Raw genomic sequence first — 27169 nt, forward strand, 5'->3', positions numbered from 1 at the left:
CATTGTAGTAATATTGCAAAAATAGTCATAAAACTAGCAACAGATAATAATGCAAAATATTCTGATAGAAACCGATATTCTGACTTGATGAGTTGTGTACTGTCAACTGTTATAAATCTAAAATCATTTCTGCTTACCTGAAAACAAAAATACAATTACAGTCAGTGTCTCGTGGGAAAAAAAAAAAAAAAAGTCTTGTCAATGGCAACCCTGCGCTAGCTTGCAAAGTCTACAATTAAGTCTAGTCATCAAACTACAGTGACACAACAGCAGCCTTTAAAGACTGGTATAAATAAATAAATAAATAAATAAATAAATAAATAAATAAATAAATAAATAAATAAATATATAAATAAATAATATAAATAAATAAATAAATACCCACTTGAGGAATCATAAATGCATTGGCAATAGATGTAATTAGTACTAACAAAAAATGATTTGCAGTGTAATATAATTTGATCTTTAAATCTGCTTCCTTCCGTTTTTAAACATGCACTTTGGTCCACCATTAGTCTGAAGCATCATTTCAGATGAGGTGCAGCCACCGATGGATTTTTGTTCCGAAACCTCAGTTATAAATCACACATTTAAAATTTTGCTTTTTTTAGGTCAAACTTAAAAGCAGGAAATGGAAATATCTACAAAACATGACAGCTAGAAAATAAACACTTTTTTGAATTGGCATAAAAAATAAATTTAGGGACACAAAGTCATTAAATTTTGCTTTTGAAGGGTGTAATTTGAACACGCACACATGACACACATTAGCTTGCGCACGTTTTCAGGTAGGAGTGATGATGGACACCAGCTTCTCAAGCTCCGCAATGTCGTTTCGTGGAGAAGGGTGGCCAAAGTGGTCGCAATATTAGGGACCACATATCTGCAGTCTCCATTGTGTGGATTGTCACTTTGTGAGAGATGTCCCTTTTGACCAGCCACAACGATAAAGTGAACCATCTAGATTTTGAGTTGGAATTCTCAAATAAAATGTCCAAGATTCACGTTTGGTCTTTGTAAACAAAAAGACATGTCTTTATACTGTTTGTAGTATGCAGGTAAATACTCGCTGAATCCATTCCATGGCACCAACAAAAATGTAATCAACAAAAGCATCCTCGTGTCCTCTTTGGCAAATCGGGATGTGAGGGAAAAAGCAAATTAATCACCACGAGTCAAACACTGAAATCTGTTCTTGAAGAAAAGGAGGCCAAGTTTGCTTTGCGAGGCGTCAGAGGAAGCCGCTGGGTAACGAAACTTGGCGTAGGCCTTGTCGCTTTCTGATTGGCTGGCCCAGGGGAACTTGATTTTGCTGGCATGACTGACAATGACGTCATCGCAAGAGCCCACGTGGAGTGATCCGAGACCATCGATGAAAAACTCTGCAAACAAACACTCATCTTAACTATTTGACAATCTTACGTAGCTTTTATTATATTTTACCAGCATAATTGCTTTGTTTATACTCACCTAGGTGGGCTACCCGGTTGAGGCGCGGGTCAAAACCGACCTGCTGCACTTTGTCGGTCCGAGCCAGGAAGAAGTTAACCACCCCGTCAGTCACCACGCAGTTGGGGAAGCCTTGGATGATGTGATGAAACCCTTTCCTCAAGTGCAAACAGTCACCATCCTCCTCCCCGGGTTCGACGGATATGGTCTGCCTGTAGGTGGTGCTATATCCTGTGGCCTCACGAACTGCACCGCCCACCTGGACATGTATACATCGAAATCGCCTTAAGTGCGACAGCAAGCAATTTGAGAAAAGCACAATTATATAGCACATTTCATACACAAGGCAACACAATGTGCTTGGTGGAGATTATGTATACTATAATGTCTCTGCTTGTGTGTGTCTCACCAGGTCCAAAGTGGTTCTCTCTAAAACATCCACAAATTTCTCCAACTTGGTCTTGCTGGTGAAGATGAAATCATCATCCACCCACAGCACATACTTGGTGGTCACTTGGGAAATGGCCAGATTCCGACCAGCAAACCAGCCCTAGAGGACATCCAGAAATCAAACATCAGGTACAGCGGTGCCTTGAGAAATGAGTGACCCAACTTACAACGTTTTTTGATATGATATATGAACGTGGCAGTGAAACAACAGATATTTGAACAAAATGGGTGAAGCAGCACATATAGACACGTAATGTGACAATACTCTCTGGCAAAGTGGATTCTGGTTAATTGTTACACCAAAAAATTGTGTTAGTTGTGAATTAAAATGAGTTCCCAAAGGCTCAACTATCAATTGAGAATATTCCATCCCTTTGTCTTACCTTTCCAAAAGGCATGATGTAATGTTCAATATAGGGCCCAGAAATGCTTTGAGGATTTTGACTGTCATCCGCTATAATAATAGTGACGGTTGGATAGTATTTCCTCACGCTGTCGATGAGGTTCTGAAGCTTGTCGTAACGCAGGAAAGTCTTTGTTGCTATGGTAACCAGAGCACTGATGTTGTACTCTGAGGAAAGCGGAACAAATCACAGGAGAGTGAAATCTGTTTATAATAGTAAAAATCGTCCTACATTTTATTCAACGACGACTTTCTGAGCACTCAAGGTCACTTTAGAAATAAAAACACACCTCCTTCAGTTCCTGTGTTGTACAGTTTAGGTGTTGCACCATGGCGGATTTTGATGATGAAGTTGGCTTGATGGCCCTCCGTCTCAAAGTGCACTGAAAAACACAACACAAAGCAAGTCAGAATGTTTTCAATTGTTGAAAGTATAGAAAGATGTTGACAATGAACTCCAGAGCCTCACCTGTGTCCGCTGTATTGGGATGGAACAGCGTGTTGGTGTACGTGACAAACTGCAGCTGTCGGTTTAGTTCGGGCAGAAGGCCGCTTGACAACGTCATGTGCATCTCGCCATCACCTTGGATTTTAACCCCGTCCACCTCTGCGGCAACATTCAGCGTCCCCAACGTGGCGGTCAGATTTATCTGCAACAAAAGTAATCATGATAAATTGTCTCCAATGTGACTAAAAAAAAATAAAAAATACTTACTGAGTAGTGGTCTTTGGGAAGATCCTGTAAAGCCAATCCTGAAACAACCATTGAATGAAAATGTGCTTTTGATGTGCAGACCAGATTTTTGCTGATGCATACCTGGGATGATGATTGTTTTCAGAGGCCGCACCTCCACGCCCTGCGTTGGATACTGTAATGGGTTATTTGCCTCGGCAATTATGAGCACATCTGCAGATGTCTGTAACCTGAGGATCATAGCCAACACACAATATATATAGATAATATAATATAGATGACACGATGGATTTATGACCTTTTTTTCACCTTTTCTGGAGGCTTTTGAACTCCTTGTCTCGTCTCTTCTTCACCTCTTCCAGCTCGCTGGCCTGGAAGGCCGTGTGAAGCGGGCGAGCTGACACCCGTGACGATAAAATTTGGAGGAAAGGCAGGGTCACTCCTTCGCTCTCACAAACGCATCCGTTGCGTGCCAACAAGCTGCCAAAGTCAGCACAGGCAATTGAGAGGTGAGCTCATTTGGTTTGTTTTCGAGGGGGGTTGTTTAAAAAAAAAAAAAAAATCCCTCTAATTACCCTGCCACACTCTCGCGCACATGAAAGGGGATGGTGCTCAAGTGCGGATGAGGTTCCGGGAGACGGTCCTCCAGATGCCTCTCATCTAGGACACCAGGTCGCTGCCAGACCTCAATTGTTGTGTAGGCACGGGTGGGCCACGTGTGGATGAGAGCCAGAACCAAGCCCACTGACACCAGGATACCGAACAACACCGTCGTCCTCAGGGAACGCATCCTGACCCTGAAGTAACAAAAAGACCAAGAGCTTAAATTCTGTGCGTTCCCAGAACGGCTGCAATGAATTCATGATTACTTTGCAAGAAAAGAATTCAGTAAGGCATTCCTCCTACTTTCCAATAGTGACCCTCCCCCCCAAAACAAATCTCCGCTCTAAGAAATATGTGTGGTAGGAGCACCACAATATCGTAAAAAATGACCCGATTTACTGGTATGACAAATGAGTCATCACAAAAAAACCTAAACTGCCCTCCCTGGCAACAACAACAGAAATACCTGACAATCAGTCTATCCAGTCAGGAAAAGGACTTTCCCTTTAGAAATCTACATCCCCAGGAAACGTGGAGCACGGCCTTCCACTTCTGGGGAAAATACGGAATTGCAAGTCACGAAACTTTTGTGCTGGTGCAGAAATATTTGCAGTTGCCTGAAAGGGAGTTATTACACTGCCCATATAATCCTGTACAATAAACTCAATTGTGAGTGCCCATACCTCTTCCTCTTATCACAATAAATAGGCACAAATCTGTTGTAACACACCAATTGACCTGAGACAAAGCTGACAATTCATGTGTATATATTATATTAGGACAGGGTGTAGTCACATCTGAGTTCAACCGTGACCTATCAAGACAGTATCTATCATTCCTTTTAAATGTGGCTCGTATATCAAACACTGGAATCTCGCTGTGTAAAATTGTCTGAATATTTGTACACATACCAGGAGTCTGTCTGAATGTGTTTCCTTCATTTAATGGCTTATCCTGATTATAATCTCATGTGATCTGGATCCTATCCCAGCTGGCTTTGGAGAGAAGTGGGCCACACCCTGCACTGTCATTAGCCAATCACTGGACACCTTCAGACAAACATTTTTTTTTTTCATTCAAATTCACACCTAAGGACAATTTAGAGTCTTCCAGGTTTCGCAAATGTGGGAAACCATACAGGAGGGCCTGAGGTGAGATTATAACACAAAAGCTAAAAACTGAGGGAGACATGCAAACCATTTAACACTGTGCTGCTATCGGTCCAAAAGTACCACCAAAACGTGTGAGCGGTTTCTAAGATGAATGGTTCATGATTTTTATTTTTTTTTTTTAAATAGACAGACTTGGATTGCTTATGCACCTACCGTTGTGGTCAGTGTGTATGCATGCAGATCATAATCATAATAAACTACTACTCATGTTGGGGAAGACTGAGAGTCGCTATACACGAGCAAATAATGATACTACATGGAGAACGGTGGCTGTTTTAATTATAGGCAGGATAACATGGAGGAGAAACAGACAGTGGAAATGCTATCCATATATGGACACAATAGATATCGCTTGGAGATGTGTACCGTTACATTATGGAATATAAATCTGGTACATTTTCATTCCTCACGCCTTGTCTTTATGATACAACTGAACATTAAGAACGACCGCACCAGGCCTTTTTTGCTATGCATGAACAACGCGACAGCAGGGGGGGAAAAATCACATTAATTAAATGATAGACGTTCAAATGCTGCAGGAAAAAAAAGCCCAATGTATCGTTTTCTTTATGTAATAAAGCACTCACCTCAATTTAAAGGTCCATCGCAGCTCTACCCCTGTATGTGGACTGCAAGGAGATCGCCCCTCTTAATGGACCCTCCTCCTCCCCAGTGCTCCCGCAGACGGATGCATACGCCAAGAAGCGGTTCTTGCACTCAAGCTGCCTACTGGCGCATCTCCACAGCGTAAGTAAACAAGCGCTTGTGAACTGGGAGACGCGTAATCCTCACTACTAATAAATAGGAATAAATCCAATGTGGCTTATTATGAACATGTGTGCCATCAGTATTGATATGTATTTAAATACATCCTGTGGAAAAAAATAAACGTTCATTTGAAAACACACAAAAGTGATTTTACAAGAAGCCCAATTCACCTTTATGTTGTTTATTGCCACTCAGCCGAACCCACCACAAAACGTGATAATGAAAAATCATTACATAGACTGACAGACAAATGAGCCAATAACAGAAGACCATATCCTCCTTCCTGACCAATCAGCTGCCAGAACGTAGACGCCTACCCAGTTTATACGCTTTATTTCTCAAGTTGCAATTAGCATTTGAGCCATCAATTTAACCATTTATAATTATTTTCTATCATCAGGCTGTCAATATAACACTAATAGTCAGCTGTTAATACGAATGGCTAACCAAACGTTACACCTGCAGCGTAGAAGAAGAAAAACAAACAGATGAAGAAGAAGAGGAGGCGGAAAAGAAAGAAGGGGCGTGGGGTTGCGCGTCAATCATGGCTGCTTACCTAGTACGGTGTCGCAATAGATTATACGTTTTCTTATTGTTATGCCCGATTTGTATCTCGGCTTTCTTAAATTTAGAAGAACTAAATGAGATGAAGTATGAGATTCGGATTCTACCTGATCCTGTCATCATGGGGCAAGTAAGTGAGGTTATTTAATTGGTGCTAATAATTAGCTCAAGCTACCTTTCGACAACGGTTGTTGGCTAGGCTAAAATGGCTTATAGAAAATAGAAGCTTTGTTTATAGACTGTATTCCTTTGCTTTACCTCTATTAGTGTGTTGTGCTAATACGTGTTTTTTGTTTTGGTTAATGTGCCTCAGATTGCAGCAATCACTTGACAGCTGTCACAACAGAACTTACACTAAACAACATTCAATTGTCAATGTAATATCACACGGCGAAATATTAATCTGTACTACTGTTTCCCCGTAGACCAAGACAGATGAAGTCATGATGGTGTCCAGCAAGTTCAAACAACCGTATGAGTGTCGACTTCCAGCCCAGGCAGTACGCTTTCACCAGGACTCGGTGTCAGATTCTGATTCACAAGGGTACACAGGGCCGGACATTCCTGATCTACTCAGCCCCATGCGAGAACCTCCCTGTCTAGTCTTGGTTGGTGCCTTTTTTTAAAAAAATCGTTAATGAAGCTAACTAAATAAAAATTCTCACATACTATGACAACAGTACCACTTTTCCAGACTGGCATGAAGAGATACGATAAGCTCAGATGTGTCAAACTCAATCGCATAGGGGCCCAAAAGCCAAACCACACTTGGTAAACATGTATTGAACAAACAACTTGTTTTTCTCAAAAGTGCACTGCCATGACACAAGACTCACCATAGAGAACATTCCAGCTTAATATGCCCTCTTGGATCTACAATGTTTGGTTTATCATTTAAGATCACAGTGACACTCAAAACAAAGCACAAACACAAAGCAGGAGCGACATTAAGCTTGGTTCACTACAACTATGTACAAAGAGCACTTTACCATCAACACAATATGTAACTTAGTGTCTTTAATCACCTTCTGATTGGGTGATGACCAATTCTGAGTTTATCCTGACTTTTGCACTAAATCAGCCAGGATAGTCTCCAACCCACCCGTGATCCTAATGAGGAAAAGATCAATAAAAATGGATGGATCAATATATGGATGCATAAATGCATTACCCCTATTGGATTATAATTTGACACTTATTGTTAAAAATAAATACGTCTGTATTAAACATTTATCATGAGAAATGAACAGTTTTGTGTGTTTATCTTTAAACATCTGCTTTTTGTTTTCTCCCACAGACAAAAGATTGGTGGACATATGAGTTCTGCCATGGTCAGCATATCAGACAGTACCACCTTGAAGGTAAGAGAATTGTTTTTGTGTTGTTTTCTTAAGGCTGTTTCTTAGATTTGTGTTTTCTCCTCAGATTCTGAAATCAAAGGGGATGTCCTCATCCTGGGCTACTATGAGTCTGAATTTGACTGGAGCAATGAAACCGCAAAGGTAATGATTATTCTAACTGATGAAAATTTACAGCAGTTACTTATAAACTCATGGAAGATTTTGTGATGGTGTTCCAGGCCTCCAAACAGCACAGAATGAAACGCTTCCACAGTCAGACTTATGTAAACGGATCCAAGTGTGACATCAATGGAAATCCCAGGGAAGCCGAAGTCCGGGTAAGACTTTTAAATTGACATTCAGCAGACAGTTTATTACCCCAATTTTTTTGTCACCCTCAGTTTGTGTGCGAAGACGGTTCTGGAGATTACATCGCCCGAGTGGACGAGCCGCTGTCATGTCGCTACGTTGTAACCATTCATACAAGTCGCACCTGCCAGCATCCCTTTCTGCGACCTCCGTCCACTGCCAAGCCGCAGGGGATCGTGTGTCAGCCCGCACTAAGTCAACAACAGTACATGGATTATGTCAAAGCTCAAGTCTGTGAGTTCTCAGTAAACTTCAAAATGGACACAGTGATGTCGTGTAGCCAAAACATTTTGTGTTTATAATTTATCACTAAAGCAGTGAGAATTGCTCGAGATGTAAAAATGCTTGTTTTAGTTATTTCGTTATGAAAGTATTTGTATTCTGACTTTTTTTTTTAATTCCCAGCTGACACAAAGAAAAAAGTAGAGCAAATCTCAGAGGAGCTGAGAAGTCTTGATGAGATGTTGGCTGGTAACGAGGAGGCGAAGGCACCAGTGGAACGACCTGCAGAAGAAACATCACCAGAACCAAGCGATGACCAAGACCAGTCAGATCAAAAAGGTGCATATAAGAGTTAACAATCTGTCACATGTTACTTGTTATTGAGTTTTTTCATTTTGGTTTTTTGTCCCTTTTTTTTTTTTACAGATATTGCTGACATGTCTGAGGATGCAGGGTTAGAAGACCTGGAGGATTCTCAGTTTTGGGAGGGAATTACAAAACCTGCAAGTTCCAAATCAAGCTCTTCTCATGAGGAGAGTGAGGTACCCATTTTGTTTATTTATTTGCATAATAAATGCTTGGAATTGTGTCATGTGCATACTAGAGATAAAATAGATTCACACACCTTTTTGCCATATGTTGTCCTATTTTTGCTGTTCTGATTTTTTTTTTTTTTTTCCTGGATACTCATGCTTGTCCCAACATTACAAAAAACATACACATTTGCTTTCACCAAATGTGTGAATGTGATCATAAATGTTTGCCCCGTAATTTGCTAATGACAAGTTCTGGGTGTATGTTTTCCCCTAATGAGGCACAAACTCAATTCAAAATAAATAACATTAATAGACCGCTAGAGGGCGTAGTTTGACCTAAATGGACTCCTGTGACCTGATTTTTCTCAGCAGACAGTCGACGATGGCTTGAACTCAGTTATTGACAATGAAGTCGTAGATGACGCGAATGAAGGTACATTTTATTATCTCACTTCTAGCACGTTGATTTATTGTGTTGAAAAGCTTGGAATGTGGAATTTGTGGAATGTTTCAGCTGAAAACTTCAACTTTAAAATCATCACTGACCCGTCAGACCTGATGAAATTTGTCCAGCATCTCAAGGAGAGTAACAGAAAGGTTGGTGCTTTTGTACACATCAGCACCGCGTCCGTTTTTTTTACCGCCTGTGTGTTCCATTTCTACTCTGTGTTTGTTTCTCTGTAGAAAGCACAAAACAGAGAAAAGGCACAAGCGGAGGAAAGGCGATCCTTGAATCGCGGCACCGACGACGACGAAGAGGATGATGAAGATGAACGGCTGCTGCAGGAGTTTAAGGAGGAGATGGCGGATCTTTCCGTGCCAGCTGATAAGACTAATGAGATAAAGGAAACAATGCAAAAAGAGTTTGACAACATCATAGATGAGGTCAAAGATTAAATGAGAATTTGAATTCTTTTTTTTTTGTTTGTTTTTTTTTTTACAGGTCACCACAAAGAGGGCTGACTTTTATTTTTTTTATTTTTATCTGCAGGCACAGCAAGAATTGGATACTGAAGGACTGAAAGGGGAGTTTGATCGCACTCAGGCGACACAAGCGCTGGAGACGACGCTCGATAAGCTTCTTGACCATCTGGAGGAGAAAGACGAGCAGGACCCGGAGCAGCAACCGACTCAAGCTCAAAGAGCCAACGACCCCACCCGGGGCAGCCCCAGCTTGGCCCCAAAGCAGCCCGGTAACCTGACTTGGCATAGTCTGACATCACTGAGTTTCCCTGTCTCCATTTTCGTCACCTTCCTCCCATTGTGCACGTGAAGATGTATGTGTTAATATTCCATCCCGGAATAGACACACACATGGATTTGATACAGAAACAGCCAAAGCTCAAAAAGTAATTACCAATAACAAATCACTGCTAACATGCCAAACACCTCAGGATAAGCTTCTTAGAGACAAGCGAGTCTTTTGCCGACTTTAACCAGCCCGATTATCCGTACGCGTGTACACTACTTTAAATCCTGAACATCCTCTCGTGCTTTCTGTCTACATGGAGGATTCTTGTCTCTGACAGCCAGTTGTTTGTCCCTCTTTTGTCTCGTCACCCCAGACCAAGATGCCGATGACCATGTTAAGATCAAAATAACTAAGTATAAAACAGGTGACAGCTCTGATGGGGAGTTCAAAGTACAGGAGTTGAGCAAAGGAGATCCCCAGTGGCAGCACATAAAGGACGTGGTTAAAGAACAGCTAGAGAAAGCAGGACTGAAGGCCGAAGGTATGAACGGGGAGTGGTCTCGTAAACAGTTGCGGAACTCGTAAACTTTATGACTTTGTCCTCTCTCCTTTCTCTCTCTAATCATTTTGCTTCTTTAAACTACTCATAAAAAATAATCAGATGACTCAAATGTTTCTTTATTTTTTTTCCTTTGAGTTATATATTGGGTGAATTGTTGGTGAATCGGGTGGTCAGACGTAACACCAAAAAGTTGTTGAGTAGTTGGACTTTGGCACGGGAAGCCTTCTTGACACTTGGCGTGAAATGAAAGTCATCCATGTGTGTGTGTCCTCTGGCAGTCATCCATTTGTCATTGTAAATGTGTTGCGTTGCAGGCCGGGTAATTTTTTTTTTGGGAGTGATTGTTTGAATTTAATAGGACAACCGCATATTCTCCTGTTTGCTTCTCTAGGTAAAATTGAGGTGAAGATCTTGACGCGGAGAAATACAGAGGAAGGGGATCAGTGGCTGACCGAAGAAGACACAAAGTCGTTCCGAGAGCTCCTCATAAACCTCCTGGTAATTTTTTTTTCCTGACATGAAGCAGCTGTGCTTGTGTATCTTTTCAACATTCATAGAATTAGCTCTCAGACTTGTAATTATTCATAATGTATGAAAGTAGTGCTAATTTTTTTTTTTTTAACATATATGTATACAAGACTGGAGGCACAGAGGAAGTTCACAAAGAGCAAAAGCGACAGCAGGAGTTGGAGAACAACTACAGGTTTGTATGGGGCGAAGGCCAAGAGGAGTCCCAGTCTTCCAGCGACTCGGATGACGTGGATTTGTGAGCCACGTTCGCTTCGGCTATTTTGCGAAGATGTGTTTCAGTGGTAATCAACCATGCGGGGAGACTCTTGAAGGACAGCCCCCATTGGGCAAAAGGATTTGTTTGTTGATATTAAAGCACGACCACATGTTTGCACCTTCGGGGAGCCTGTCTGGAGTCTGCAATCTATAGCGGGTACATAGGTTTTTATTGGATGACAGAATCACTGTCGGCTCTACTTGAATGGATTATGCATTTTCCCTTCTTTTCCAAGATGACTGCAAAAAAACAAAACAGGAGATGGACAATGTCAACCTTTTTATACATCGTGCTGCCTATTTTACATGGTAGTTACTCATGTTGCCATTCACAGGTGTGCAATGCAACACTTCAGCGCTTGCACAGGTCATTTACCTTCTTCAGGAGTGTGAGACAAGGGATGAATCTGTCAGTAAACACAAGTGTACATTATACACGCTGTGGAATTTCAGGATTTTTAAACAAATGCTGCCAAAGGGCTTCCTTATGGTTAGCATATGTAAGTGAAACTTGGTGTAGTTTGATTTTGTTCTGTCACAGTTTCTTTAGTAAGTAACAGCAAGGAAAACAACAATGCCCCTGAAATATAATATACCAAAAATTGCCTGTGTATGTCCAGTCATGCAGGTCATGGAAATTAGCAGAAATTTAATCGAGGCAACTGGGCTCTTCTGTTTCACATTTAAACAAAAAAAGCTCCTTCATTATATATGTATAAATTATGGCTCTATCTGTATATATTTTTTGATTTTTTTTCTGTTGTAGTTTTTGTTGTGTTGTGTTTTGGCGCAAATCCTAGTGGCCGCTTCAAGCTGAGTAATGAGTGCAATCTTGATACAAGTCAAGGGTCATGCAATAGGAATAAATAATTGGCCGCCTTTCACCTCTCTGCAAGAAATATGGCCAGAAAGGTATGTACATGATCATAGAATTTGTGGATTTGTATTCCACTTCGTGGCAGAAGGAAAAAAAAAACACTTGGTCCACATGAACTGCTTTGGATGAAAGTCTTAAAAATAAAAGTCACTCTGAAATCCAGTTTACACACAATTTATATATGGAATTATTCCAGTCCATGTCAGTGACAGCTGAAATTGCCTTTGGATGTTTCAACAAAAAAAAAAAAAACAGAGGTGACAGATTGGCTAAATTGAACCTCCACTACACCCTAACTATAAATATATATGTATAATATATTTATCATATATATATGATGATCATTTGTGTATATATGTATATAAATTTTTTTTCGTTTATATCATGTTTGTAGTATATATGTGATATAATGATATAAACGTAAAAATATTTTATACAAATATATGTATATAATATATACACAAATATAAAAGTAACGGAATAGTCCAAAGGGGGCGGATCCGAATGACGTCACGCTAAGCGGAAATATTTTTCCTGACCACTTCCAGTGTTATTTTGCTGTACTTTCAAGTCTCCGTAGCCTTTAGGCAAGCGTGGCATCGCTTGTCTCTACGTTCGCTGCCGAACATGTGTCTTTTCCCCCGAGCATTGTGAGCTGGGGCGCACGACTAATATATTTTCTGGCACATTTGGATAAACTTCTGTCGCTTTAAAAGCTAGCCGGTCAGCTAACTCTCCGACTGTGGCGCTTTTTAGCATATCCTCGTGGCTCCGTTAAACCACACGGGGTGATTTGTGGGGGATAATTCGCTCGTACTCTTTCCCTGCCTGGTCATTTTTAACGTGGCTCGCTAAGCGAAGTAATATGTCATCTTGTCAAACTGGGATGTAATGCTAATGTACTGTCGCTCCTCTGGGTGGTCGTTACATTCCGTGGGCGTGAAGAAAAGGGCTGCTATGGTGTCTCCGTTACGTGTTGCTAGTAAGTACAATAAACCGCACCTTTCAGAACTGGGAGTTGACAAACACTCTCTGTCGTTGGCGTATTAGTTTAACCTGGCCTTCCGCTTATTTGTGCGGTTTCTCTCAAGCACTTGGCTGACGGCGACACACCTGGCCCAGCATGAAGTTCCCGGTGTCCAGAATCTCCTTCTGTGTGGGTTTCCTGGTGGGATTCTTCATGCTCTACCTGTTTCAAGGGCAAGTGGGCTTCAACAAGAATTTCTCTGTGCAACCGATTGGCAAATTGGTTGAACAACTCGACCAGCAGCATGAAGAAGACAGCAGGTGGAAGAAGGAGAGGTCTGCCCTCTTCAACCTTAAACACCCTCATCATTCAGGTAAACGTGCCTCTTTAGTCAAAGTCAAAGTCAGCTTTATTGTCAATTTCTCCACATTCCAAAGACACTTTACATCATAGTGGTGGGTCGAGTAGCCAAACATTTTACTCAAGGAAGAGTATTGTTACTTTAGAGCAGTCGTCCTTAACCGCAAACTACTATACTATTAAATATACAGTATTTTATTTTGATTTATTCATGGTCACATTCACTAACTAGCCCGAAGCTGCATTATAATGTTATTTATTACCAACCTGCAGGACCTACTCAGTGTTTCCAAACTTTGTAGGCACATGCTTGATGCAGTACATTTTAATTTAGGAATTTTATTCGTTCCGTAGCCGAACTCTTTGGGGTGAACTATTTATCGTTGGTACGGACCAGGTGGCTCCCAGCTTAACACGGACAACTAAAGTCGACTAATCTTGTTTGTATCCCCAGATTCATCCCTGCTTCAAACCTTACCTTCAATTGTATACTAGGTGTGCAAGTTCTCTTACATGTCCGGCTTGTCCACAGTCTCTGACAGGCCCGGTAAAAATGACATATCAAGGATGCTTTTGTCTTCATCTCTGTTCTTTCCAAGTTTTGATTGATTGAAACTTTATTGCGCCCTGGGGGTGGGGAAATTCAGGCCCCAGCAGCATTCATACCAGTTGGGCCACATGCAGATGGTCACCATGGAGCAGGCACGGTGAAGGTCGTTGGTTCCGAAGAGCACGATGGAGCGGACTTCCCACAGGGGTCGCGGCTGCGAGGCCAAGGCGAGGGACCCGGTCAGCACCGGCCGGATGAGCAAGATGGCCATTGTAGAGTCACGCGGGTCCCGATTGATGTGCGCAGCCATCCCGGCCGGCTCCCAGGGGAAAAAAAAAATCCGATCCGAAGAGATCTGCACACGCCGAGGTGCGATAGAATGCACCGGCATCGCCGAATGGACAATTAGAAAGAGAGAAAAAGAAGAGAGAGAACGCTGCTGGGAAGCTGCCACTCACAACAGCTCCATACCAAATAAAAAATGAGAGAGCGATTACTGTGGAGACTACTGTAAATTAAAAAAAAAAAAACCTGTTCCTTGTGTTTTTTTCAGATGAGGACAGCAGCATGGCAGATGAACTGTACAAAAAAGTCCGTGTGCTTTGCTGGGTGGTGACTACTCCTACCAACCTGGAGAAGAAGGCCCGCCACGTGAAGGAAACGTGGAGTCGGCACTGTAACGTGATTGTCTTTGTGAGCTCTGAAAGCAATCACGACTTCCCAGCTGTAGGTTTGGACACAAAAGAGGGCCGCGACCAGCTTTACTGGAAAACCATCCGAGCGTTCCATTACGTCCACGAGCATTACGGCAACGACGCCGACTGGTTCCTCAAGGCGGACGACGACTCGTACGTAATCGTGGACAACCTTCGGTGGGTGCTTGCAAAGCACACGCCGGACGAGCCGGTTTATTACGGTCGGAGATTCAAGCCCTACGTCAAGCAGGGCTACATGAGCGGCGGCGCCGGCTACGTGCTAAGCAAGGAGGCTCTGCGGCGCTTTGTCCAAGGATTTCAAAACAAAGTGTGCACTCACACCAGCTCGGTGGAGGACCTTGCGTTGGGCCAGTGCATGGAGAAAGTCGGGGTGCTGGCAGGAGACTCCAGAGACACTTTACAACGGGAGACATTTCATCCCTTCATTCCTGAGCAGCACCTCACTGCCGAGTTCCCGAAGAGCTTCTGGTATTGGAGCTACTGCTACTACCCCATCTCATTGGCAAGTATAGAAATTCCGCTTTGAGAATTACCGGCGAAGTAACCGTCGTGAATATGAGCGGACCTTTTGGTTTCTTCTCACTGACTAAGCACACTAATCAAATCGTTCCTCCCCAGGGTCCAAACTGCTGCTCAGACTTGTCCGTGTCCTTCCACTATGTGCACGACAGCAACATGTATTTGTTGGAGTACTACGCCTATCACCTGCGTGCCTTTGGCTACAAATACCGATACCGGCCTCCCACCCCGCCCGGCTACACCCGCGAGCGGGCAGATGCCGCCGCTGCCGTTGCTGCTGCGGCTGCTGACGATGTCGCCGACAAAGAGAACAAAGATGATTCTCAGGTAAAAGAGCAAAAAGAAGGTGTAAATAGTGAAAAGAGACCAGATGATTCCCTGCCTCCAGCTGCCAAACCGTAGGACCATGTGGGTGGGACAAATTATTGGATTTATTCACGAAGAATCTGTTGTCTTATATTTGAATGAAAATAACCGAAAGTATGAGACTCGTCATTGGCCTCACCTTTGACATTTTTTTTTTCTAGTTTGTCAGGTCAAGTCAGCCGGCTTCAATCAGATAGCCACGTTCTTTTTGACATACAAAAAAAAACATTTTCTCTCTGTGTTCACCAGCTAGAGTCGTGCCATTGTTCAAAACATTTCTTAAGATAACAAACCCGGTTGGGTCTCCATGCCAAGACATTTGTCATGGTGGCTGCTACACGCCTTGAGCTATCCAAACTGTTGCGTCAACTGCAGCAAGTGTCACATAGGATGAATGACCAACCATTGTTCACAAGATTCATCCGTGACCTTAACCCTATTCAGTTCTCTCAGTTCTTCTCAGAGATAGGCCTTTGGATACATTTTTCTGTGCAAAGAATTTGGACACAGTCTATTTGGCAACCTTCAAATATTGAATCAGCTGACATGTCGTTTCAGGTCAGCAGCCTTGCCCAAGTAAACAAAGTGAGAAGGAAACGGAACAAACGATAGCAAACCTGAAGTTTCATATTTAAAATAACTGACTACAATGAAATAGATGACATATATATATCTATATATATATATACGTTTTTTCTTCTTGCCTGAATAGTGAAGCAGCAAAGTTGAAGCTTTCCAGCACTTTCCACCGCACTGTGGTGTTTGGGTTTATACCAGGGGTCACCAACGTGTGTTGCCCACAGGCACTGAGTAGCACCCAAGAGTGTGTCGCCCATGAGCCTTTTGTCAAAATAGTGCACCGGTAATGGGTAATAAAATGGGTGACAAAAAAATAATCTATTTTTTTTCCCCCCCCTTTTTCATCATTGTCCAGTTCATTTTAGTATACCAGCATACCAAAAGGAAATTTGTCATGCCGACAGGGTAAAAAGACATTTTGACACTTTAGAAATGGTACCAAGCAGTTAAGAAAAATTACATTGGATACTTTAATGATTAAAAATTGACCACCCCAAGTTGCATCTTGTTTTCTGATCCGACGAAGGAAACTCAACATTCTCGTTCCACAGCAGCCTTTCAGGATGTTGATTTGTCTTAGGAGGTTAAGCAAACCTTTCCACTGGTGCATTCTTCCAAAGAAAGGAGGCTGCTACTCAATGAGCCTCGACAAATGCTTGGTTTGTGTTAAAAGGACTAACTTGGACTAAGCAAGCATCACATTGGTTGGTTCTCACCGCGGTGGGTATATTGGCATGTGAATTTGCGATGTAACGTCACTTTGAGGGTAGAGGTGAAGCCTTTCCAAATGATGAGCATGGCCTTTGCATGCCAGTGCTTGAATTTCACTTGATTTTCTGCAATGTTATGAATTGTAACAATAATGTGATTGACACTTTTTTTTTTTTTTCTTTTGTATGTTGTGCATTTTAAACTGTCAAACCGAAGATGCTCATTCTTAAATATAGTGACGTGGCAGATACTTTTTTGTTTTTTAATGAAAACAAGTAGAATTTGTTAGGTATCTTTCCAAAAGAATCCCACAGTTTCATTTTTGCTAAAGAAAATTTAAGATGGATTAAGACTATAAACAGCCGCACCATTTGAGCAATCGTTTAGGGGGTGGTCTATTTTTCTAAATGTTGGACTGCAAGCGTACATCTTGTCATCAGCAGTTTGTATTTTACTCATCAGCATCCATATAATTTTTCTTTATGCCTTCCCAAAGTATATTTCTTGAGTACCTGCACCTTCCCAAGCCATTTCTGTTCAGACAAAAACATTTTTTTTTTCCCTTAGCCATCAAAATTGCTCTTATTTTCTTGACAATCCCATTACATTAAAATAGCTCTTAAGGGAAAGGTGTACAGTACTGGAATTATGTTTGCAATGTATTTATAACTGCATTAATGTTTTTGGAATTGAGTATTTTTTTAAAGTGAATGTGTGGTCAAACTATTTGCAGCCACTGGTACTTTAATCACTATAAATAAATTGTATTTGATTGTATTCGTATGACTTTTCTTTGATTGCAAATACAAAACAGTGGCGTGAAAACAAAAGACACGTAATAGTTTGCGCCACCCAATGTGAACAATTAGTAATAGTTTGCTCCACCCAGTGGGAACAGTTAGTAATAGTTTGCTCCACCCAATGGGAACAATTAGGTCACAAAGAAAAACCTTTGACACAGAAACTCTTTAAATAGCTCTTTTGTTCTTGGACTTTATTTGTGACAGGGAAGAGTTGGGATGGGAAAAAGCAACATTTGTTGTTGGCTTCCAACAAAAGTCACAATAGATTAGCATCTCTCCAAATTAGCTGATGATCTAACATCTTTCAAAATGTGTGTAAAAGGAAATTCAAATGATTAATAAAGTTTATTATAATGTCCAACATAATGTGTCATATATTACCAATTTCACAATGTTCGTTAACAATTGGCACAAGGTATTTCCGGATAACAAAAGTGATCTACAACCACTGCCCTGAACTTTTAACGACACGGAAAGAAGGACTACACGAAACGAGAATGTAATAATGAGGACATCACGGAATATCGTGCCTCTTTTAGCTTATGGTACAGTAAAGAAGCCATCCTCCCCTCTGGACTGGTTGACCAACACATCGTCTTCACGCTTCAAGGAGCCAAGTAGGTACTTGACCCCGTACTTAACGCCAGTCTTAAGACCGGCCCCCAGAGCATAACCGGCCACGCCTGCGGCACCACCCGTGGCGACCATGAGGGCGTCCGTGCCGAGGTCCACGGCAGTCAGCACGGCTCTTTCTTTGGCTGTTTCTGAACAGTTGACCGATGCGTAATAAACAGCTGTGCCCAAATTGTAGAGGGTGCTGACTGCGGGGATCCACTCCATCACTCTGTACACGCGTTCCTCATTTTGGTTGATACATGTCATCTGGAGGTCACGTCGCAGCCGTCGAGCATCGATGGACCAAAGCTCTGCCTCACAATGATGGATCCAACAGTCGGCGGCTTGAGACGGTAAGATACGACTGCCTTTCTTGAACACTGCTTGGTACCGTCCAGGGAGCACACTGCTTGTGACCCCTGCACACGTGACCCCCATCTTCTCACAGGCGTCCATAGCCTCCTCCAGCGCACCGTCAGTTTCCTGGACAGTGACTCCAAGAAGCACGGTTCCGTTAACCGGGATCCAACCGTGGCAATTTTGCCTGGTCCTAGCTCGTCCCACACGCTTCCCTGCCGTGGCCAGCTGGTCAATATTAAACATGACAGCATCTAGGTGGTGCTCAGCTTGTTCGCTCTCCTGAGTGGATGCTGTTGGCTCAGATGGTGACTTGGTCCTTTGGATCAGGTCTTCCATTTCCAGGAGGAGTTCGTTGGTTTCAGCCACCCCCAGTAGCCCATATAGCTTGACCACAAGGGTGTGCGCCTCCTGCGGGCAGCCGCTCACTGCCAGCACTGGCACCAAAGACAGAGCCAGAAGCTCCTGAGAAAACCTGGAGGATAAATGGTCATCAAGACCACTGGCAGACAGTAGATCCTCACAGCTTAGGTTCCTCTCATTGTGAAGATCTGGAATCTTCCCTTGTAGCTTTGCCTTGAGAACGGATACCACACGTTTGGCTGAAATCAGGCTCTTGTCTGCGGGGATCAGTGAGGATTCCGAATCAGGCTTTTCTGCAATTTGCAGACCAAACTGTGGCTGTGTTTGAGAATAAAGTTGGGCCGTCACTCCAGCTCCAAGAATGCCTCTCGCTGGCAACCACGGAGGAGGCTGAACCTTGCACAGAGCTTGTTCATTTAACAGGAGGACAACCACAATCAGCCACTTCAATTTGGAGACCATCATTTTGCTGCCACTAAAGATACTGAAGAAACAAAACATATGCAGTCAACTTTCTCCAAATGAGCAGATTTGAGTTATTTGGACCATCATACAAATAGTACAAATATAATTGCAGAAAAAGATTGCAATAGTTTACCTACCTCCAAAGCAGCATCCACAGTTTAAACTGCAGTAAGACGGAGAAGACCGATTGTAGGATTCGTCTATTTGACCTCTCTAGAGGTTGGCCTCAAATTCCAAACTATCTACTGCCGAGCCGCCAATGAGACTCTCTTCCTTTACAGGACATCCCAGAGCCCTCCTCCTCTTTCGGCCTCATCTGTCTTTTCAGCTTGCTCTTCTGTTTGGCCCCATGAATCACAAGAGAGACGAGGTTAGGAATATTGATTCACGTGGGGGAAAGTCCATGGCAGTTTTGTTTGTCTGACCTGCTCGCTTCTCATCCCCCTCACCAGGTTTTGTTTTTGACCCAAATACATGAAAGCGCTCTCGCCCCGTGCCGCCAGCGAATTAGTCTCCCGCAGTCCGAAAGGGAAGCGAGGCAAATTAAAGGTTAGCTGAGGTGAAGATCCTCCAATCAGATGCGCTGGTCAATGTCATTTCGAAAGTCTCTGCTCTTTTATTGAAATGCACTCAATGCCTAATAACTGCATTTAGATTGAAACTAAAAAACAAAGAAAAAACAAAAATCAAGGACATGTTTTCACGACCTGCGTGAAGCTAGCCCCCCCAACCTCGCAAAATTTAAGGAAAATAGTCTGATTCGTTTGTGCTTCGTTTGTGCCGGTTTGTGCAGCAAGAATCATCGTTTGTGCTGCTATGGTTTTTTTAGTTAACGATGATTTTTGCTGCACAAACCGGCACAAACGAAGCACAAACGAATCAGACTATTTTCCTTAAATTTTGTGAGGTTGGGGGGGCCAACTTCACGCAGGTGTCTTTTACTGAGAGAAAAAAACAAAAACAAATGTGACACCTAGTGGTTAAAATCGTTCCCGAGTAGGGTTTTGAATTAAATACTACTATAAATACTAATATAATTTCCAAATTGTTAGGTTACGGATTCTAGTTATTGATCTGACTCCAAATTGCGATCAACACTTAACACATAAATTGCTATGTCCTAATCCACACACTGGCGCACCTAACAATTTTGCGAGTTCGTTCTGTCAAAGAGAAGACCAGTAGATCAATCAGACCAAATTTACCAATTGTTTATTCCTGACAAAGCGCACTAATACAGGCCTGGGTCCCGGGTCCCTCACACTAAAACTCGTGCGTTTTTGTGACCACCAAAAGACGACACATTCTTCCGGGTTGCCCAGTTTTAAAGAAACACAATATGAATATTAAAGCATGCAAAATATTGTGAGATGATTGGTCGATGGCCATCTCCTCCCCGGTCCAGGTGTCGCTGAGGTCAGACGGTTGGGTTTTCCCCTCAAAGGCCGGTCTCATAGACGTGCTGTTGTTCTCGTTCCTCACCGACCTTGAGGTGGTCTCCTCCGGTACTCCCTATCCGGGCCTATTCCACAACACTTCGAAGAAAACAAGTTCATGCAGTTTTCCTGCACATTCCTCGGCCCCCACCAATCCACACGAGCACTCCAATACTAGATATGAATATGATTATAAGTTTAACACAACCTTAAAAAATATGTTTGCAAACTCCCGAAAGCACATTTTCCTTTACAAATTAAATACTACATATGTATATTTGAAAATGTAAATGACACAGGTTGTTGGAAATGTTGTACATTAATACAGTATCTTGAAATAATTTACAAGTGAGTTTGTAAATACAGCTTCTGATAGTGTTTAGACGAGCGACACATCCAACATGGCGGTTAGGCTGACGTATTGTACAGCATGACATCGTACTGTTAAGTCTGGAAGAGAAGGTCACCCACATTTTGGCGGGTTTTATCGCTGTCGTGACGTAGTGCGTCAGTTTCAGGTGGGCGGGGCGTAGGGGGCGGACGGCTCCGGTGTGTGGCGGCAACCGGGCTGACTGAGCGAGGAGGGTAGGCTAGTCGACAAGATCCAGAGTGTATCTGCGGGGATTTGTGCCACTTTACGTTCGATTCGCAACTCCAACTCGGTCGATATGTCCGACGACGAGCAAGAACAGACCATTGCCGACGACCTGGTGGTCACCAAGTACAAGATGGGGGGCGACATTGCCAATCGTAAGTGTCCGTTTTGCAAGCTGCTCTGCTCATGTTGGCCTGTTCCAGTGCAGCCATGTGGTTTACATGCGAGGCACACGTATGCTACGCGAGCTAGCTGCTAGCATGCGAGCGAGCTAGCAGGTGCAGCCAAAGCTCTTTTTCCAACCTCGTTTCGTGTTGGATTTTTTTGTTGCGTTTTGACGCCTGTTGGAGGCCAATGTGCTAAATAACACTTGCACGAATTGGATGCTAATGGAAAGGTAGCTTCTTCATTCATAAAATGTGCCAGACTGAAATGGCCAACTCAAACATGCCTTTGCTCAATCACCATGAGATCAGAGTTTTGACAACTTTTACTGAACCTTCACAAGTGTGTCGTAAATGCGAGAATTAGCATTTTCTCTCCATGGTTGCAACACATCTGGTGCAATTGGGTAATAATAATGCTTCATAATTTACTTTTCTCCCCCATCAGAGGCACTGCGCCTGGTTGCGGAAGCAGCCAAGCCAGGCATGTCTGTGCTCAGCCTGTGTGACAAAGGTGATGCCTACATCGTGGCTGAAACTGGAAAAGTCTTCAAGAAGGAAAAGGACATGAAGAAAGGTCAGGCGATCTTCCACGTCAACTATCAAATCAGGATTCACAATGTCAGTTGGAGGATGCTCTGGATGATATCCCAAATGAAAACAGTGGTTGTGTCTCCCATTTTCTAGGCATTGCCTTTCCTACCAGCGTCTCGGTTAATAACTGTGTTTGCCACTTCTCTCCACTGAAGAGTGACCCTGACTACACACTTAAAGATGGAGATCTGGTCAAAATGTAGGCAGGTCCTTTTACCTCGTTGTGTTCTTCATATTTGTTGTTTTTCTATTCCATCTTTACTGTTTGTCACCGGTGATAAGCGACAAGATTGTTACTTTGTTTTTTCAGTGACCTTGGCGTTCACGTAGACGGCTTCATTGCCAACGTTGCTCACAGCTTTGTAGTGGGAGCCACTAAGGTGAGGACATTGACTTTAAACGCATTTCTTTCGGCTGCATCTTCATTGAACTTCAACTTCTCTGCAGGACAACCCCGTCACGGGACGCAAAGCTGACGTCATCAAAGCGGCCCATCTGTGCGCCGAAGCTGCTCTCCGCCTCGTCAAACCTGGTAACCAGGTACGTCTGCATCCGAGTGTTTCCACTCCAGCCATGCAGTAGATGTTTATGTTTTTATTTTTTGTTCCCCTCAAATACAGAATACTCAGGTGACAGAGGCCTGGGGCAAGATCGCCCAGTCATTCAAATGCACACCTATCGAAGGTGAGTACCCTCTCAATATCTCTTTTTTTTTTTTTGTGTTTGTTGATATTTTTCTGCATTTCAGTGTTGATGGGTAAAGTCTCTTGTGTTTTGAAGGTATGTTGTCTCATCAGTTAAAGCAGCATGTCATTGATGGAGAGAAGACCATCATTCAGAACCCAACAGACCAACAAAGGTTGTTTTTTTGTTGTTTTAATAGGGAAAACTGGGGTTCTCAATTCAGACCATCGTAATGAGAAATTGAAGCTAAAACATGAAGAAAATGATTGAAAATTGCACTCACCTTTTGACTGTTTTGCTGATGCCAGGAAGGATCACGAGAAGGCAGAGTTTGAGGTGCATGAAGTCTACGCTGTGGACGTCTTGGTCAGCACAGGAGAAGGGAAGGTCGGTCACCTCATTTTGCTGCCAACCCTTTCCGATTTCCTAGAACATTCTTTCCAATTCCAAAATAACCAAGCACCGTTTGTAGATTCTGCGGTATTAGCAGTTTGCCGTACACCAAAATGTTGATCATATGTACTGACAGGCCCGAGACGGAGGTCTGAGGACCACCATATATAAAAGGGACCCCAGTAAACAGTATGGCCTGAAGATGAAGACTTCTCGTACGTTCTTCAGTGAGGTTGAACGCCGGTTTGATGCCATGCCCTTCACTCTTAGGTAAGAAAAACACCACTTGCTTTAATTCCAAATGACTTCTATAGGGAGAGGCTTTAATAGTATTTGTCCCGTTTGAACTCAGAGCATTCGAGGATGAGGCCAAAGCCCGGCTCGGGGTTGTGGAATGTGCAAAGCATGAGTTGCTGCAGCCGTTCAGCGTCCTCCACGAGAAAGAGGGTAAGGCCCTCGGGTGTCCGTTGACTCTTTCAGCACGTGTTTGAACTTTTCATTGATCTCCTACTTCACTCTGTCTCAGGAGAGTTTGTAGCTCAGTTTAAGTTCACAGTGCTGCTGATGGCCAACGGGCCTCACAGGATCACCGGTGGGCCCTTTGAGCCGGAGTTCTTCAAGTCAGAGCATGAAGTCCAGGACGCAGAGCTAAGGGTATGAATGAATTTGACTTCTTTTTAGCAGGGTACATGGCATGTGATCTTTTAATTTTTTTTTAAATTTCACATTGTTTTACCCAGTTAAGTCAAATTAAACATAAAACAGAGAATGTCCACAATCTCAATGCAAAATGCAGAAGAGAGCTTTATACTAACACTTGTCTCCTTTCTAGACTTTACTACAGAGCTCCGCAAGCAGGAAAACACAGAAGAAAAAGAAAAAGAAGGTACTCTCTAAACTGAATTTGTTCCATGTCCCATATTACACTCAGTGTCTGCCGTTAAAGCCGTATAATGCAAAGCAAGTGTGCTCATTCACTTCTTTGCTGTCACTTCCTCCAGGCCTCAAAGACAGCCGAAAATGCAGCAGGCCAGCCAAGTGAGGAAACGGAGGCAGCAGAATAAATAACTGCCTTCACACCCAATGCAAGAAGAGCCCAAAGAGAAGCAAGAAAACTACCCTGCTGTCCTCCAGTCATTCTGAAGAGCTGATTTTACAATTTGCCCAATTTACAAAAGCAAGCACTGGAACTGGAAGTGAATCTTTCATAGGAACGTTGTTTCTTGAACTCTTGGATGCCTAACCCTTTACTGCTTCACAGAAAAGGACAAAAAAAGAAATAACTGGGTGTGCTTGTTTTGAAAAATGAATCCCCTTCACCGTACTAGTTACAGCTGAAACCCGCCTCTCTAAAACATCTCAAGCTTACATTGGGCGTTAGTGAATGGGACTAACAACTTGTCTTTTTGGTGTCCAAATTTGATTAAAGAATTATTGGAGCTGTTGCTTTCAGCACATATCCAATTAGAATATACTGCGTGTGTGAGGCCATGTTTTTCCTGATGAACCAAATTAATGAACGGGTTGTTTAAGTCATGTCAGTCCCATCATGCAGTGGGCCGTCTGCTCGTTGTTCGAAGGACAGACAGTAAAGGGTTATATTTGGTGCTTGTCACTCATGAAAATTGACTATTAGAGTAGTTCAACAAGTGTGGAATACAAATGAAAGTATTTACAAGGTTTGTAGTGTCATAGGCAACATGTCTCATCCTGGTTGGATCATATTTTTCAATGAATACTCACTTCCGAGTTGACAGGAAAAAAAACGCTAACTGTACTGCCATTAAAGCATGATGAGAGGAGCTATGCAGGTTTTGTGCTTCTGAAGAGAGTGTCTCATATTTGAAGAGTGGAGAACCAGGTCCAGATTTGTCACAATGCGCAGTCCTGCAGTGTAGCTCAGTCAGTGGGCAAATTACTTTTCAAATACCTACAATAAACCTTTTCATATTTGTTTGTTTTCAATAAAGGCACATTTATGCCTAACATTTACTATCGTTGTGATGTGTATTTCTACGGTCTGTCCAAATCCAATAGTCATTTATGTTGCGTAAAAGCATGATTAATTTTCCAGCATACATTTGTGAACATATTGTATGTTGAAATTATTTAAAATATTTTTTTCTTGTCTCATTTCCAAAAGGACCAAGTATATGCTTAATATAAGTTTTCCGGACACATCAATTTTGTAATTTTAATAATTTTCATCTAATCACGTGATCCTCTTTAGAAGTATTTTTTATACAGTAATAAGTATGTTAACTAAATATGTACGCGTATGTTGCGCTTAAAACTACAACATCCGTCATGTTAAGAGTAAGACTACTCGGAATAATGGCGCTTGAATATGACGTCATGGTTCATATAAATACTGCCCCCATTTGTCGTCACATCCTCTTTCCATTGCCCTTCTCGCTGTGAGGTATTGAATCTTGTTTCTTCTCATCGCAATCCAATCAAATCTTCTAAATGTATTCATCATCCACGACCACTAATATTGTTTTATCCTTCTCTTGAACAGATTCTTCTCCACACGATGAGAGCGAAGGTAAATGGTTTGTTGGTCTCATTGAGAGCCCCTATCGAGAAACGATTGACGCTATAGCTAGCGGAAATACTAATGCTGCTTGTCTTAACTGTTGTTTGCTAGTAATGGAGAATCAATGAGTGTTATAATTCCAATGTGGGCCTTACGTCTCGCGTGATAAAGGATAAATGAATATTTGCACTCGTCTATAAAAGGCATGCAGTAGCACGTGTGGTCTAACATGAACGATTTCGTTTCTTGCAGTGGAGGAAGAAGCGCATGCGCAGGTAAGCAACTTGTCTTTGTTTTTGAATGGCACTACTTGATCTAGTAAATCATTTAGATTGGACTTGCTAGGAGAGTCTCTGTAGTTAAATGTCCAAAGGTCTATTTTTAAAGTGAAAATGCGTAGAGTACGATTGCTAGGTTTAAATCTGAGCTGCAAAAATGACTCCTTTTATGATTCAAATTGTATTGAACACTTGAGTCTATATTCCAAATGTATTCATGTCATTTTTGGTTATTTGCACACGAGCGAACTAATTACTCATGTATTTGGGTATGTTCTAGTTATTACTGTGTTATTGAAATGTTCTAATGGTCTTAATTGGCACAAACGGGTGGAAGCTAAGGTGTCTGCAATTGTACGTATTAAGTTTCAAGCTCAGTGGCGTAGTAGTAGAGTGTCCGCCCTGAGACTGGAAGGTTGTGGGTTCAAACCCCGGCCGGGTCATACCAAAGACTATAAAAGGGACCCATTGCCTCCCTGCTTGGCACTCAGCATTAAGGGTTGGAATTGGGGGGTTAGATCACCAAATGATTCCCGAGCGCGGCACCGCTGCTGCTCATTGCTCCCCTCTCCCCCAGAGGATGGATCAAAATCACATGGGGATGGGTTAAATGCAGAGGACAAATTTCACCACACCCAGATGTGTGTGTGACGATGATCATTGGGACTTTAACTTTAAATGTTGGTTGGATTGTGAGCAGTTAAAATGGTGAATTTAAAGCAGCCTCATTTGTGACTTTACATTCCTTTTCTTTTATATTGTGTCTTAAACTCCATTTTCCCCACTTTCACAGGCTGAAGCGTAAAAGGAGAAAGATGAGGCAGAGGTCCAAGTAAACCCTCATCGTGCCCGCTGCAGCCTGTTGGACTTTCTTGTATGACTGAAACGGATGCATGGACCACCTCCAACTTGGTTTCTGGCAATCACATGCCCCATCCACCCTCCTGTGACAGTCTACAAGATGGCACTAACCTGGCACTTCAGACGTGGCCACTTAGGTTCATGGACCATGAAACATCTTTTATCTGGCAACTGTCATTTGATGTATTGAACAATAAATGAACACTGTTCCAAACTTGCAAGTCTCATTTTAGTTGGTCAAATGAAGATTCTACCTGAATGTGTTAC

At 42.5% G+C, this 27169-nt stretch overlaps 5 protein-coding genes and 1 long non-coding RNA gene across 13 annotated transcripts; 4 read left to right on the forward strand and 2 right to left on the reverse strand.

Moving 5' to 3' along the window:
* Positions 1-91: 91 nt before the first annotated feature.
* Positions 92-5749, reverse strand: b4galnt1b (beta-1,4-N-acetyl-galactosaminyltransferase 1b). 3 transcript variants are annotated; one of them, XM_088390129.1, is made up of 11 exons: positions 5359-5749; positions 3572-3793; positions 3306-3476; positions 3120-3226; positions 3018-3055; positions 2772-2952; positions 2593-2685; positions 2283-2470; positions 1859-1999; positions 1471-1708; positions 92-1382 (listed from the first exon to the last, which is right to left on the reverse strand). In XM_088390129.1, the coding sequence occupies exons 2-11, from the start codon at positions 3784-3786 to the stop codon at positions 1162-1164; spliced, it is 1593 nt and encodes a 530-aa protein (XP_088246255.1). In that variant the 5' UTR covers positions 3787-3793; positions 5359-5749; the 3' UTR covers positions 92-1161. The 3 variants fall into 3 exon arrangements, with proteins under 3 accessions (XP_088246255.1, XP_088246256.1, XP_088246254.1); XM_088390130.1 differs by lacking the exon at positions 5359-5749 and adding an exon at positions 4511-4630; XM_088390128.1 differs by lacking the exon at positions 5359-5749 and adding an exon at positions 4338-4361.
* On the forward strand, positions 4639-12145 carry os9 (OS9 endoplasmic reticulum lectin). 5 transcript variants are annotated; one of them, XM_088390122.1, is made up of 16 exons: positions 4641-4750; positions 5371-5518; positions 6529-6711; positions 7401-7464; positions 7529-7605; positions 7683-7781; positions 7845-8046; positions 8218-8373; positions 8461-8576; positions 8940-9003; positions 9085-9167; positions 9255-9455; positions 9562-9763; positions 10136-10303; positions 10716-10822; positions 10963-12145. In XM_088390122.1, the coding sequence occupies exons 1-16, from the start codon at positions 4722-4724 to the stop codon at positions 11092-11094; spliced, it is 2031 nt and encodes a 676-aa protein (XP_088246248.1). In that variant the 5' UTR covers positions 4641-4721; the 3' UTR covers positions 11095-12145. The 5 variants fall into 5 exon arrangements, with proteins under 5 accessions (XP_088246253.1, XP_088246248.1, XP_088246249.1 ...); XM_088390123.1 differs by having other exon boundaries at positions 8943-9003; XM_088390127.1 differs by lacking the exon at positions 10136-10303 and having other exon boundaries at positions 4639-4750.
* Positions 12146-12499: 354 nt separating this feature from the next.
* c1galt1lb (core 1 synthase, glycoprotein-N-acetylgalactosamine 3-beta-galactosyltransferase 1, like b) lies at positions 12500-17532 on the forward strand. 2 transcript variants are annotated; one of them, XM_088390078.1, is made up of 5 exons: positions 12500-12969; positions 13079-13327; positions 14418-15082; positions 15199-15426; positions 16024-17532. In XM_088390078.1, the coding sequence occupies exons 2-5, from the start codon at positions 13111-13113 to the stop codon at positions 16075-16077; spliced, it is 1164 nt and encodes a 387-aa protein (XP_088246204.1). In that variant the 5' UTR covers positions 12500-12969; positions 13079-13110; the 3' UTR covers positions 16078-17532. The 2 variants fall into 2 exon arrangements, with proteins under 2 accessions (XP_088246204.1, XP_088246203.1); XM_088390077.1 differs by having other exon boundaries at positions 12502-12969; positions 15199-17532.
* Positions 17533-17719: 187 nt separating this feature from the next.
* apof (apolipoprotein F) lies at positions 17720-19761 on the reverse strand. The gene is made up of 2 exons (XM_088390076.1): positions 19496-19761; positions 17720-19377 (listed from the first exon to the last, which is right to left on the reverse strand). Exons 1-2 carry the CDS (start codon positions 19507-19509, stop codon positions 18099-18101), a joined length of 1293 nt encoding a protein of 430 aa, XP_088246202.1. The 5' UTR covers positions 19510-19761; the 3' UTR covers positions 17720-18098.
* A 1544-nt stretch (positions 19762-21305) lies between these two features.
* On the forward strand, positions 21306-25217 carry LOC148390674 (proliferation-associated protein 2G4-like). The gene is made up of 13 exons (XM_088390600.1): positions 21306-21544; positions 22002-22130; positions 22241-22346; positions 22458-22527; positions 22595-22687; positions 22768-22831; positions 22928-23006; positions 23140-23218; positions 23361-23494; positions 23577-23671; positions 23751-23878; positions 24057-24110; positions 24226-25217. The coding sequence occupies exons 1-13, from the start codon at positions 21463-21465 to the stop codon at positions 24286-24288; spliced, it is 1176 nt and encodes a 391-aa protein (XP_088246726.1). The 5' UTR covers positions 21306-21462; the 3' UTR covers positions 24289-25217.
* Positions 25218-25559: 342 nt separating this feature from the next.
* On the forward strand, positions 25560-27116 carry LOC148390675 (uncharacterized). Its single transcript, XR_015861498.1, has 4 exons — positions 25560-25646; positions 25746-25772; positions 26016-26038; positions 26835-27116. It is a non-coding gene; the product is annotated as an uncharacterized LOC148390675 (long non-coding RNA).
* The last annotated feature ends 53 nt before the right edge of the window (positions 27117-27169 follow it).

The sequence above is a fragment of the Syngnathus floridae genome, chromosome 11, assembly GCF_059516105.1.
Source record: "Syngnathus floridae isolate MCC-2025c chromosome 11, RoL_Sflo_1.0, whole genome shotgun sequence".
Taxonomy (NCBI): domain Eukaryota; kingdom Metazoa; phylum Chordata; class Actinopteri; order Syngnathiformes; family Syngnathidae; genus Syngnathus; species Syngnathus floridae.